Below are 13,420 nucleotides of genomic sequence, written 5' to 3' on the forward strand. Positions count from 1 at the left end.
TAAGTGAAAGGGGCATGCTGATACTTCCAAGCAAGGCTAAGGCAGGTCCAAACTCAGGTTTACCATAAACATGAGAAGAAACAGTATTTCCAACCACCAAGCACTGAAATGGGCTTCATCTTAGACTTTTTTTTTCCCTTCATGCTTCTGACTATTTGCTCTGACTTCTCACACACTCTGCAAGTGTTAGAAACAAAGAAATCCTTTAAATTGACTTTATAACTTCTGTGGCTTTGAATGCTTGTCACCTATCTGTGGCAAATAAAAGCACATTCTTTTCTTGGCTATGTTGGCTATGAAGAATTTAATTAGAAATGTGCTCTTAGCTCTGCAGTATGGAGTTTGCGTTTTTCAAAGAGGGAGGCTCTGTAGGAGTTTGCAGTTTGAAGTCACTTTTTAAATGTTGGCATGAGAAGGAAGAGAAACTAACTTGGAGAGCATGTTGTCCAGCCCAAGGGTAACTGCTCTTCCCTTGAAATTTGCCTTAACCTTGCAATATGAAGACTACCACCAGTGGGTCTGGTGATGACCTGATGACCGTATGGTTTTATTAAATATTTCTGAAGTAATCCAAGAATAAGGACCAAGACAGTAGCTGTCTGACCATTTTAAGGAGGAGAGAGGTGTGTAACTAACTGGTTTAAAAAAAAATCTGTTGCTGTATACAGTCCTTGTCAGCTTTTCCCACACAACTTGGAATGGGTGGCAGGCACCAGCCCAGCTGGTTACAAAACAGTTAAAGTCTGAAGGAACTTAGGTTTCTGTTTGAGCTTTAAACAGACCTGCGGTTTGGTCAGATGCAATGTAGTTGTTTCTGACTGGAGATACGAGAAGCAAGAAACAGTATTAACTGTTCTAAGCATTTTAGCTCTGCCATTAAAAATCTTCAACTGAATCATTCGCTGTTCTCTCTGTGTACTCTTTGTGCTGTGTAGTGCCTTCCTACTTGATAAAAACTACTCTGTAGTAAGTAGTTTTTACTCGCTCCATTATACAATTCTGTATCTGGTACAATAGTTAATGTAATGTGTAGAGTAGCTGTTATCAACTCTATACTGCATATGCATACACAGTTTTTTTCCAACAAAAGTGATGCTGAGCAGTATGAAGTCACTAGGCTTCCAAAGTCACCTTGAAGCTTTTGGATTGATTTAGTGGTTACGAAGGTGGTGGATGCATCACAGTTTCTTGTAAGCTAATTCAAGTTTGACATTAATTAAAACTGACAACTCTCTAAATGAATGCCCCTCCTCTGCCAAAAAGGGTGGGCTGAGGGGTTCTAGCTTTCAGCTGTCAGATTGCTTTGTACGTTATGGAAAATGTGTTTCCAACTGCAGCATCAATGTACAATTGCAAATGGAGCTGTGGAACATCCTGACTTTGTTTCTAGAGCCTGAGAGTGACTGAAGCATGTAAGGGCACAGTCCCTGTGCTCCAGAGGCCTTACACCTGCCTTTTAATTATTAAACATACTCTAAACCTTTTGAGCTTTCGCACAGCTTTAAAAAAAAAAAAAAAAAGCTTGTAGAGTTAACAGGTCAAGCTTAGCAGAGCAGTACTAACCATTTTCTGCCCTTTTTCTGCTGTAGTAGGAAGCCATTTAGCTGGATTTGTAACTGAAGAAAGGGCACAAACTGCAGTTCAGCTAACTAACTAGAGCCCCTGTGTAGACTACACAAGTCAAGCTATATGTCTTATCGCTTATCTAGATCTAGAAAAAGGACAGGCTTAACTAACAGATGCACTAAACCTATCCAAATGTGACTTACCTTTCCTTGTAAAGACAAGGCCTCAATAATTAGAAAACACTGTGTGTCACTTCCTAAAGCTTCGCAAGTGCCATCATGTATGTGTGTGTATATATGTATATATGTATAAATCTATATACATAAATACATATTTTATAGGTATGCATATATTGATATGCACATATATATAAAATCTGCTGTATTGTAACAACTGTTGTCCTGTTTACTAGGTTCATGATCAAGAGAGCACAAGGAAGAAAACGATTTGGTATGAAAAACTTTAAGAAGAGATGGTTTCGTCTGACAAACCATGAGTTTACCTATCAGAAAAGCAAAGGTAACAAAGGTTTGCCAGGCTTTTCTTTGATATGTTAAAGCAAAGATTAAACATAAGGATTGTGTAAGAACAGAAGGCTGAGATCTAGATCTGTAACTGTAGGAGGCACAGTGCAGGCAAGTCTGTCAGCCTGTATGTTCTTGCTCTTCTTTTAGTATGTCTGCACTGACTGTTAGAGAAGCTTCTTGGGTAGCACAGTACCCTATAAATTACCAGAATATTTGATAATATTTGTCTAATATCAGTTATCAACATCATCTGTAGGTTTCATAGTTACCTAGTAGATTGTCCAAGGAAATAAAACTTGGGATACAAGTACCTTACGCTGGGATTTGGGTTTATGCTGAATATTCTCAGATGCATCTCAGCTTGTTCTCAAATTCTGTAGCATTGGCACAACTGGCTGCACTAGGCAGGGATTTGCCTGCAAGCTTTGAACTTGCACAAATTTGTTCACTTAATGTTGCCTCATACCAAGGATTTTGCTTTTTGCAAATTGTTCCTGTCTATTCAGTAGTACACAACAAATACCACTTCCTTCCATCATATAAATACATAGGGAGTGAGAAAGATAAGGAAACATGTTCAGATCATGCCAGTCATCATTTCACACTCAACTTTGAGATCTTACATCACCACCATCAACCTAGTTCACTTGAGCTGACAGGAATGATTTCTTTCATTGTCACCTTCTCAGGAAAGACGCTGCATCCTGCTGCAGTAGTCAGTTTCTAAGAGGTTTGCTAGCATAATGTAGTGTACCTGAAAACAGAAATGAACTTAAGATAATACTTAAGGACCATGCTAGTAAATCCCTGCTGAGTGACAGAATTTTTTTTTCCTTGTGCAGTCAAAATCATCTTCAAAGGAACTGAATCAGCCCTTAGAATAAGGGCAGAGGGTGAAGTTGAGTTGTGAATAAGTTGCTCAGTATCTCTCTGTGTGTGCTCTGCAGGTGATCATCCTCTGTGTAGCATTCCGATTGAAAACATTCTGGCAGTGGAAAGACTGGAGGAGGAATCCTTTAAAATGAAAAACGTAAGTAGGTCATCTTCATTAATGTACTTGTTAGGCTGGTCTAGATCCACCAGCCTAATCGCCTTTTTCCCTTTTGTAACCTGGATTGGGTTTCTATTGAAAGATGTACAACCACAGCTGCTTGTTCTGTATATAGTAGCAGGAGTTTCCAAAAGTACAGCCCATTCAGATTCTTAACAGCCCAGTCAGCAGTCTTTGGATTTCGTGATCTGCAGCACACTCAGTACTGACCACTGCTGATCAGCTGTCTGGGCTCCATAATGTCAGACACAGGTAAGATGATCGAGTCCCTGCCCTTTCTGTCAGACCTCTCTGTTGGGAAGGAACTGGCTGCTTATGATTGTTAAGGATCACATCTTCTTTCTTAGCTATCAGGGTTTCTTGATTGGTTAATGAAAGTGCATATATATTTGGGTTAGGTCATGTGCCAAAACAACATCTGTGCTGTGCTAGTATGGTTTTGCATTTTGATTGCCACATTAGGGAATAAAATATAGCTGTATTTCTCATGCATGGAACACTACTGCCAAATTCTGTATGTGAGACATACCATCCATTGTGTAAGAACAGTTCTTAGACACAATCAGTTTAGGTGATGTTGGGAGCCTTTTTCATACTCTTCTGCCTGTAAAGCTGAGTACAGTCCTTAAGAAGTTTTATTTTAAAATAAACAAAAAAACCCCAGCTCAATGCTTTCCAGTTCTGAACATGCATCTACTACAGACTTCTTTATACACATAAATGGTTGTGAATTTTAGTTTTTCTGCCTTTAAGACTTTCCTGCCATCTACACTGCTTGTTGACACCATACAGGGCAGTGCTCAAACCTGCCCTAGATATTAGGTTCCTCAAACAGCGCTTTGTTAAAGTGAAATACAATGCTTAACTCCTCAGTTTTTTCCCTGTTTCAAGTATTGTTTTGGTAGCATATCTCTCTTTGTTAAACGGTGGAATAAGTTTCAGTTCACTTGCTTCTAAAGCACGTCTTCATTGTACTGTAGCTGGCTCTGGTGTTTATAACTCATGTTAATTACACAGGCAAAGGCAACCAAGCTGCAAAATAATTCTCAAGTTATCAGAAGGCAGCTGTAACGTGATGAACTGTTGCCAACTGTACTCTGCAAAATAACTTGATTGAACTAAAAGTAGCCACACAGTTGAGATAAAACTTACTGTGTGTGGAGAGGAACTGAGCTATAATTCCGATTGAGTCTTCAGTGACAGCAGTCTCTAACTTATGCTGAGTCTACTGGGCTAGAATGCATCCAAAATATCCCGTTATTGTGAAGATTTATTATAGCAAAAATATCCGTTTATTGTTAATGTCAGAAACTGTGCACTATTTTGGTTGTTTAAATTCAGTATTACCTAGGAAATGAAGGTAACTACATCCATTCTGGAAAGTAAGGTTCAGAGTCTTTCCATAAGCAGTAGAAAATACCATTATCGCCTTCCCATGCTAATGTATTCCCATTTATCTTGCCATACATAAATAGAATACTGCAGCAAGAACAGAATTCTCAAAACACCACAGCAGATGTATTTGCGATGGATATTTCATCATGGGTGCTAAGTGTGATTAAAGATATACATTTTCTATAAATAATCTCTATGTATCTGTGCTCTGAATTGCACCAAGCGTGTCTTCCTCACTCCTGATAAATCTGCCTGTCTGGCAGTAAGGCCAGTAGCCTTCATCTTCCTTAAGCACAGTCTGGGGGATGTGGGGGTGGCTTTAAGTACTGTTCAGATCTTCTGTGTTGTTTGAGAAGCAACTGGTGGTTTTGGTAGTAGTGTAAAGGTCTTGCAACCACTTGAAATTCTTGGCTTAGTTGTGGGCTTCTCAGTAACAGTTGCCATATGTTAGTTCACTTAGATTGGTATCCCCTTACACAAAGCCGTACTCCTTAAAACTGTTCCTTTGTTGTAATGCAGAAGGCTCCATTTACCCCAGCAGGACATTAAAATTCTTTTTCCTTTAGTTCTGTGTTAAGAGGGCTGAGCTGCACACTCCTGTCTTCCTCATTCCTTCCCTATTCCCCAGACTCAAATTGTCAGTAATGTCCTGAAAAGTTTTAACAAAAGGACTCTCTCTTTGGTGTGTATTTTAGGAGTGCTGGACTGATCACACTAGCAGCTCCTACACTGCTGTTGTGTTGCACCTTTCTAATTATTGTCTGACACCTATAAGGATACCAAATCCAAGGAAATGACTGTTGGAGCTTTCTCTTTCCTGTTAGAAGAGACATTGCAATTAAAAAACCTGTTCGTTCACAAATTCACAAGTATATTTGCAAGCTACTTCAAAGGATGGGCACCTAGAAGTGTCGCAAGGGAGGACGAGATGGTGCCTGGTGCCAGGTCTGCAACAGTCTCCTGACCAGCTAGGTGCAGAATTCAGGCCAATGTTTCAGGTCTTTGTCGTAGACAAAAGTGAATTTTAGTTTTGGTGGGGTTTGGGGGGTTTTTTGGTGTGTGGTGTTTTTTGTTTTGTTGGGTTTTTGTGTGCATCTGTTTCTTCTTTTTAGAGTAGCACAGAGAAACCAGCCGTTTGGAAAATAATATTCCACATGATACGGGCAGTGTGATGTCTAATGATTTGAATAATCAAATGAAGAAGTAGATGGGGGAAGGATAATTTAGGAATACCTGTGAGAGAGGAAAACTCATTAAAATTAAGTATTTGCAGAAGCTTGAGGAAATTAAGATGGTTGACATTTGCCTTTCCGAAATTTGCAGTTAAGATCACTAACGTGGGCTTGGTTATCTTCGGTGCATGATCAGTATAATCAAGCAATAAGGCTGTGCATCAGAAACTTGCTGCTTCAACAGGAGGAAAATAACTGCAGTTGTGCCATTTTAAGTTGCAAGCTGTTTTGAACAGGCAGGTGAGCTCTAGTTTAGATTTTCAGTGCCCAAGCCATAATGCAGAATTAATGTGTAATTATTTGAACCACCTGATGGTGATTAAAGAAAAACTGTATTGCTGTGATTTGCTAATGGCAGCTATAGTTGGGTGCAGAAGTGTGGTAGCTATTAAGAGGAAAGAATCACGCTGAAATAGGTGTTAAAAAGACTAGTGTTACGGTAGTATTAAAGCAAAGCTATCGCTAAGGCTGGATCCAATCTCTTGTTTTTTCTCTTTTCTGCCCGCTGCTGACTAGCATTTCCTCTCAGCCCTGCGTTGGGTCCATCTGTCAGCCTTCCAAAACTTGGAGCTGCAGCATTACTAAAATTGCATCCCTGAGGCTGACAACAAATCTTGTTCAGGTCCAACCAGCAAGTTGACATTAGCTGTTTGTAAATCATCTCCTACAGGAACAGTATCTTACTCCTTGTGCCAGGTGAAAGGTCTTGTTTTCAGGGCACATTTGCTGCTTGGTTTTGTATTGAAATGTATATATTGGTGCATTCTTTTAGTATGCTGTGTTTTTCCTTTAATAAATCATCAGTCTGACCCCACTCTTGGGTTTACCGACTCATTCTAGTGGTTCATTCTGTGGCTTATTTCCTTACTTGCAGATGTTCCAGGTGATCCAGCCTGAAAGAAGAGTCCTGTATATCCAAGCAAATAATTGTGTGGAGGCCAAGGACTGGATTGATATCCTCACCAAAGTTAGCCAATGCAACAAGAAGCGCCTCACAGTCTACCATCCCTCTGCCTATCTTAATGGCCACTGGCTTTGCTGTAAAGCTACTGCAGATAATACTCCTGGCTGCACACCCTGCACGGGGTAAGGATTGGTAACATGCTGTCGGTCTAGGTATTGCCAGGGGTGTGTGCATCTCTGCAGTGTGACTTGCAGGTATGCAATTACCAAGACGATCTGCCGGGTGCACAGGCAGTGTGGTGTTTTCAAAGGCTGTCTTTATTGTTATTTCTGATACTGCCAGTATCTGCATATCTTGGTCAAAACGTTGCAATTTTTAGAGTTCAAGACATTGATAGGAGTTGACTGTGGGATAAGATACTTTGGTTCTGATCATCTGTCATTAGTAAAAATGTCAGAAATCCCTTCAATGTCCCGTTTGTAAATTCCTGAAACAGACAATCATCTGCTTCTAGATTTAATTCTAAACTGATCTTTTTCTAAGGGGACCACTCATGCTCTCTGTTACATGAAGAGGTACTGTCTGGTTCATAGGAAACAATTTTCATCTAAAATGAGAGAGGCAACAAGTCTGTAGTGGTAGTTTGTCTCAGAATATAAGACCTTGACGGTTGGGAGTTCAGTGCTTTGGCTCCTCCATCTGGTTATAGCAGACTAATTCACCAAAATGTCTGGGTACTGATACAGTCCTCTCTTTCAAGTCAGAGTGAAAGCATGCTGGATAAATCTAGGCATAAAGAAGATTGAACTTGTCTACCTTTTCTTTTGGGAAGAATAGGAAGTTTTGAGCTCTATTACACGCGATCTGTTGGCTTTCATGAGTACTTGCTTTTACTTTGATCCTTGTTAAGTGCTTTTTGTGCCATAACATACTGTTTAGCATGTAACTTCTACCTCTCTTCCTGATGCCTTACAGAGGCCTTCCAGCAAATATACAACTGGATATAGATGGAGATAGAGAAACTGAGCGCATCTACTCTCTTTTCAACTTGTATATGCCAAAATTGGAGAAAATGCAAGGTGAGGATGAAAGATCATTGCATCTCCAATACACTTAGCAAGGCAAAAATACCTGTGAAAAAATGTATGTTCTAGCTTGACCAGCCTTGCAAATCACATCCTAGAACACAGTGGCCACTATTTAACTTGTTTCCCCTTCTGCTGTCTTGAGACAGTTGTGTGAATTATTTTTGGTGCAGTGTGCAGTCTCATAGTCTGTACAAAGTTCTTCGCATAATAAACAGTTGTTTGAAATACAGCCTTAACCACAGCATCCTAAAATAGCGTAAGCACAGAGCATTGCTTGGATGCTCTGAATTGACAAATCAGAGTGTGCGCTAAACCAGAAGTTTACTGATGCTGAAAAGAAGCACCAGCAAAGTTGAGGTTTCAGTGGAACATGGTTTTGTGTTACCAGAAGTCATGTGCACATTCCCTTATTTAGATCCCAAGAACAGGCTGGATACAAATGGTTTCCTCAGGAAGGCTCTTTGGGAATTATCAACAAAAGATGACCTCTGGATACCTATGAAATGTTGAAAAGTAAAGTTTGGGCCAGGAAGCCCTCAGGAGCTGAGGGGAGCAAAGATGTGACATGAAGGATAAAAGAAAGAAGAGACAGCAGAGGAAGTTAGGACTGGTAGGCATGCCAAGAAAAGTATCCGGTGTACGCAGTGCCAGACTTGAAGTCCCAATTTAGCACAGGGAGTGGCAGGGAAGCCTTCACTGTGGCACTGATCTTTAAATAGGACTTTATTTTATAATATGAGATAAGCCAGTGGTGTCAAACACACGGATTGGAAAGCACTTTAATCCATTCCTGGCCGCCGTGCAATTGCAAACTTAAGATTCTCACCACTTCCGAGCTGTCTGAACCAATGCCCAGTTTTCCCCTGTTCCGAATCCTCACTGCCAGCGCCAGCATCGAGTTTCAGTGTCGGTGAAAAGGACGCAGGTCTGGCACAGGCAGCGCAGCAAGGGGAAGGTAATTCGAAAGCTGAGACTGAGGCGGCAGTAAAGCTAGAATGCTAGGGAAAAATAGAGACAAAGTAAGATATTCTCTCTCCCCTTCTAATACGCTTGGCCACAATGCAGAAGTAGATCACATGATGAATGTGTTGCAAATGTTCGTGCGAAATCAGTGTTCTGATCTCTTAGCCAGAAAGGCTCCCTGGTAGGATAAGAAGGTAGTATGACTTGCCTCTTCTTCAGGATATGTCCTTAAGCACGCAGCCAGGCAGTAGTCATGACATATTCTGCTTATGCTTGCTGTATGAGTCTTTTAGGGGTAATGCGGTAAAACATCTTCCATGAATACTTCAACCTGTAATTGTTTTGAATTCAGTCTGTTGTGCCATACCTGTCGCTTAGCTGCTGCTTAGGGATGGAACCTGTCCTTCTGACAAGTGAATACTTGACTTCGTGCAGGCCAACCCTGCAGCACAGTGGCAGAGTTAGGCCTGTGTCAGAGCTCCCAAAGTGTGTGCGTGGAGTACTGCCAGCGGTAATTGAGATGAAAGCGTTGCCTGTGCAGCAAAGGACAGCTTTGCACCAAGCCAGGAGCGGCTGCCAGGCTTGCTGCCCTTTCCTCCTGAGATGAGGAGGAGGGAATGGGCATGGGCCAGCCCCTGTGCTTACCAACAAAAGGACAGGGAACTGCTCCGTCTGCTGTTGCTGTTGATGTCAGCCACAGTTCTGTGGTGGCCATGTGGAAGCAAACCAAGGAACTGTATGAACCCCAGACTGAATATTTTTAGTCTGCATGCCTTGGTTTTTTTCCCCTGCCTATCTGATACTTATTCCTGTACTTTATTTTTTTTTTCCCAGAGGCCTGTGGCAGCAAATCTGTGTATGATGGACCTGAAGAGGAAGAATATTCTACGTTCATCATTGATGACCCTAAGGAGACTTATAAAACACTAAAGCTGATTATTGAAGGTGTTGGAACTTTAGAGCAGGAGCATGCTCAATATAAGAGGGATAAATTTAAGAAGACAAAATATGGAAGCCAGTAAGTATAATGGGTTCTCCAAACAGGAGCAGTCCTGGGAAATGGTATTTCCCTTGCTTATGTTCTGGCCTTCACCATATTCATGTTCAAAAAAGATCCTGCAAATACATACAAAGTAAGATTAGGTGACTTAGGTTTTGTATCACAATATTTTGAAGGACTGTAAGGCATTTTTAAATGCTTATTTTTTTTAGTGCAATTTCAGTCATAAAAATAAGTGTGGGGCTTTTGGGGCTTTGGGTTTTTTGGGTTTTTTTCATTTTGAACCTATGATCCTGGAATGAGCATTAAATACCAGAAGATACATGTATTTACCGGCTTCTTTTAGAGTCATGGTTTTAAAATGGGAAGAGTGGCTGATACAGCCATGTGACTGTATTTTGCATACGTGTAAATAAAGGAGCATTCTGTGGATGGCTGACAAAAAAGAGGATCAATTCAATCAGTCAGTTCTTCCAGTTCAAGTAAGATGCAGTATTATCATTACAATTACAACTTTGCAAATCAAGCTTAGGGAAAAGGTTTCGTCTATTCACTTTCCATTCTGACATCTTGATGTCCTGACACAAAACTCTATGTATAGTACTTGTCCTTTTTTTTTTCCTTTCTCTTAGAGAACATCCTATTGGCGACAAGAGCTTCCAGACGTACATCAGGCAGCAGTCAGAGATCTCAGCACATTCCATATGAAGTGCAAAGGAAATCACAGGACAATGCTGAAGGGTCGATCAGTGAAGCTAAACAGCAAAACAAAAGGGAAGCCACACATGTAGCAAAATGTATGGATAAGTGTCAAGCTTACAAACTTTGAGACTTGCTAAATGTATTCTCTTTTCAAGAAACTGTTATAATAGTTGCTATGCACTTTATTCATCTGGTTATTGACAGATGATAAAACTCTGCCTTCTAGGCAGTTGTTGTCATGTGTATTTTTAAATTTTCTTTGGTTTCTTGGAATCTAGTGATCAGTTCAATGATCGAGGTGTGTGGACTTCATCCTGACAACTCCCATGCAATTCCTTATGTTTCAGAAACCAAGCATGCTGCTAATATGCAGCATTTTCTAGAGTGGTTGTTTGTTACTGGTTTTTGTTCCTGATTAATGTATATTATGCCACACCCCTGCGTGCTCTCTTAGGAAAAGCTTAGTAACACTTTACTTTTAATGCCTGCATTTAGAAAAGAAGCAGAGGAAAAAAACCCTCTGGTGTAATCTCTTGCATTGTAGCTTGTATTCTGAGCAGGCCAAGGAGCAGGCCTTTTGTTTTTACAGCAGCATAATTTTTGCTAAATGTGCACAGTTTTTAATAGAAATTCAGATCTGAATGGTACTCTTGATATTTTTGAGATACAAAGTCATTTCTCCAGCACATTCAGCAGACTTTGGTTTTGAAGATGCAATCTCAGCGGTATAATAAAACTGACTCTCATAAATATGAGTGAAAAAGAAATGAACTTATGTCGAAGCTACATGTTTCTTTTATGCAGTCCAGTGAATGGTAATCTTTGAAAGTCTGCCAACTGAAAGGCAAGGTAAGCTGATTTTTATGACCTTTTACCACCACAGCAAGAAGGACAAATAGAATATGAGTCTGGCAGCTGAGACACACTGACTCCCAGGCACAAAAGCCATCAAGACGGGTTTTCTCTGAAAGGATGTTTAAGCACTGGAGTCCATGCCATCCTAGTACCACTTGTTTTTCTGGAAAATAGATTTCTACTTTTCCAAAAATGTTTTTAAATACTTTTTTAAAGAGACTTGTTAAAGGATATTTAGTATATTAACACGCATAATGGTAACATGTTAATATTCTGAGTGTAATGAAAATGGAATGAGCTGTGTATCTCACTAATACCAACAAAAGTCATTAAGGAGGGGAATAAAGATCTGCTAAATATAAGATACATATTTATGTATGCTGTTTAGTTGTACACCGTAACTTTCCTCTGTATAAGGGTCTGATTTACAAACATCTAGCTTTGATGGCACGGAAGCCTGCATGATGGACTTTAAGCTTCTGTGGAGGAGAAGCTAGTGTTGGTTTTAAGCTGAATTGGAACAGAAAGCATTGAACTATCGGTTTAATGTGAAGATATCTGTATCTTTGCTTAAAGTGTTACGGAGTAATTCTTAACTGTGTCCTCATTGCATCTGACATGATTTTAAGATGGCTGAAGTACTTTGAATGCCTCTGTTTGTTAGTGATGCTCTTAGGAATGAGGTTTTCTTTTTGTTTGAGTATACAGTAGACCACCTCCTAGTAGATGATAAATGATCTTTTATTCATCTTCACCCAGCAGACTGGGGAAAGGGAAGTAATGAAGCATTGCAGAGATGCATTTTGGACTCCGAGCTTTTAGCTGCCATGAACTGCAATTTTTAACGTGTATTTGTAACTTAATATTGTTTATAAAATACTAATGACCTGTAATGTGTGTTCTACTTGCCAATTAAAAGAAATGTTTTATTTCTGAAAACTACGAGCACATTTGGAGTCTGTTTAGATTCACAGTGGCCACCGGGGTGGCTGTTGGCACAGCGTCCGCTGCTCAGAGTCGGACCATGGATGGAGATCCTTGTGAGTGTAAACCAACCTCTGTTGGGGCTGCTGAGTCCCATCTTCGTTCCTCCTCCCATCCCCACCCCTTTTCTTGGGTCAGCATTGTACCCGTGGGACTCTGTAGTGAACCAGATTGGGCACCTGAGCCAGCCGTAAACTGCTCTAGGAGAGAAAGCAGTTACTGCTCAGCTAGATCAGCGTCTTGAACTGCTTCCTTCTGTTATTACACAGCTGTTGCTGCTGCAAGGGAGGGGTGAGACCGTGTCGAGAGGACAGGAGGAAAGAGTTAACACAGTACCCTGCGTGCATATTGGCTCACGGACCTATGGAACCACCACCCTTCTGAATAGGACCTGTTCGGTGGCAAAACCTTGGGCATGCTGAGGTTTGTGCCAGTCAGACTTCTGGAGCTTACCGGATACTCAAGTGGATTAAGCTTTGGCTCTGAGACGTCGCGTAACAAGCTGCCCTCACTGGTTCTGTCGGGGAGTGTTTGCAAGAAGGCTGGGCAAGAGCCCCTCCGGGGTAGAAAGCTGTCGACCGGCTCATTCAGCCTGTGTTAGTCTAGCTTGTGTTCAGGGTATCTCCCACTGCTGTATCAGATGTGTCTGTCACCAGAACACAGGCGTGTGTTTCTCAGAAACTTCTGGAGAAGAGCTTCTACGGGCGTGCTCTAGCTGAGTGACAGTAGTGGTTTAACAGGTAGACCACAGCCAGGAAAGAAAGCCAAACTGATGGTGCAAGGCACATCACCAGTGTCTTGGCAAAGGTGAACTTGACCACAATTACGCAAGTGTGTCTTTTGCTGAGGAATTGTAAACCTTGTTTTTAAAATGATCAAGGTTTTAAGTAAGATGAGGTAGTAAACTGACACAGGATTTGTAAGAAATGAGCGGAGTTAAATGCAAAATTACCATAACACCATTCCCAGGTCTGTCTCTTTTCCACACAGTCTCATCCAGTGTATACAATCATTTTGTTTTCTTGCTAACATGTCTTAGCTTAAATCAATAGGAAATCTTTGAAAGCCGCTTTTCTTATGGCATAACTTAATTAACAGGGCTGGTAAGGGGGTTGTGTTAGAAGTGGGCTTCCAATACTTGCTTAGCCTCTGT

The 13,420-nt window shown here is 40.8% G+C and overlaps 1 protein-coding gene across 4 annotated transcripts in view; it reads left to right on the forward strand.

The window, feature by feature from the left end:
* RASA3 (RAS p21 protein activator 3) overlaps positions 1-12,225 on the forward strand; it is a 134,321-nt gene extending 122,096 nt beyond the window's left edge. For 2 of the 4 annotated variants that reach the window (XM_052774129.1, XM_052774131.1), the window contains 6 exons: positions 1,979-2,094; positions 3,041-3,123; positions 6,646-6,857; positions 7,651-7,754; positions 9,561-9,744; positions 10,359-12,225. In XM_052774129.1, the coding sequence (XP_052630089.1) occupies positions 1,979-2,094; positions 3,041-3,123; positions 6,646-6,857; positions 7,651-7,754; positions 9,561-9,744; positions 10,359-10,434 (775 nt within the window). In that variant the 3' untranslated portion in view covers positions 10,435-12,225. The remainder of the gene's footprint in view (positions 1-1,978; positions 2,095-3,040; positions 3,124-6,645; positions 6,858-7,650; positions 7,755-9,560; positions 9,745-10,358) is intronic. The other 2 variants (XM_052774130.1, XM_052774132.1) reach the window with 1 other exon arrangement.
* The last annotated feature ends 1,195 nt before the right edge of the window (positions 12,226-13,420 follow it).

This window comes from Harpia harpyja, chromosome 22 (assembly GCF_026419915.1).
Source record: "Harpia harpyja isolate bHarHar1 chromosome 22, bHarHar1 primary haplotype, whole genome shotgun sequence".
NCBI lineage: Eukaryota > Metazoa > Chordata > Aves > Accipitriformes > Accipitridae > Harpia > Harpia harpyja.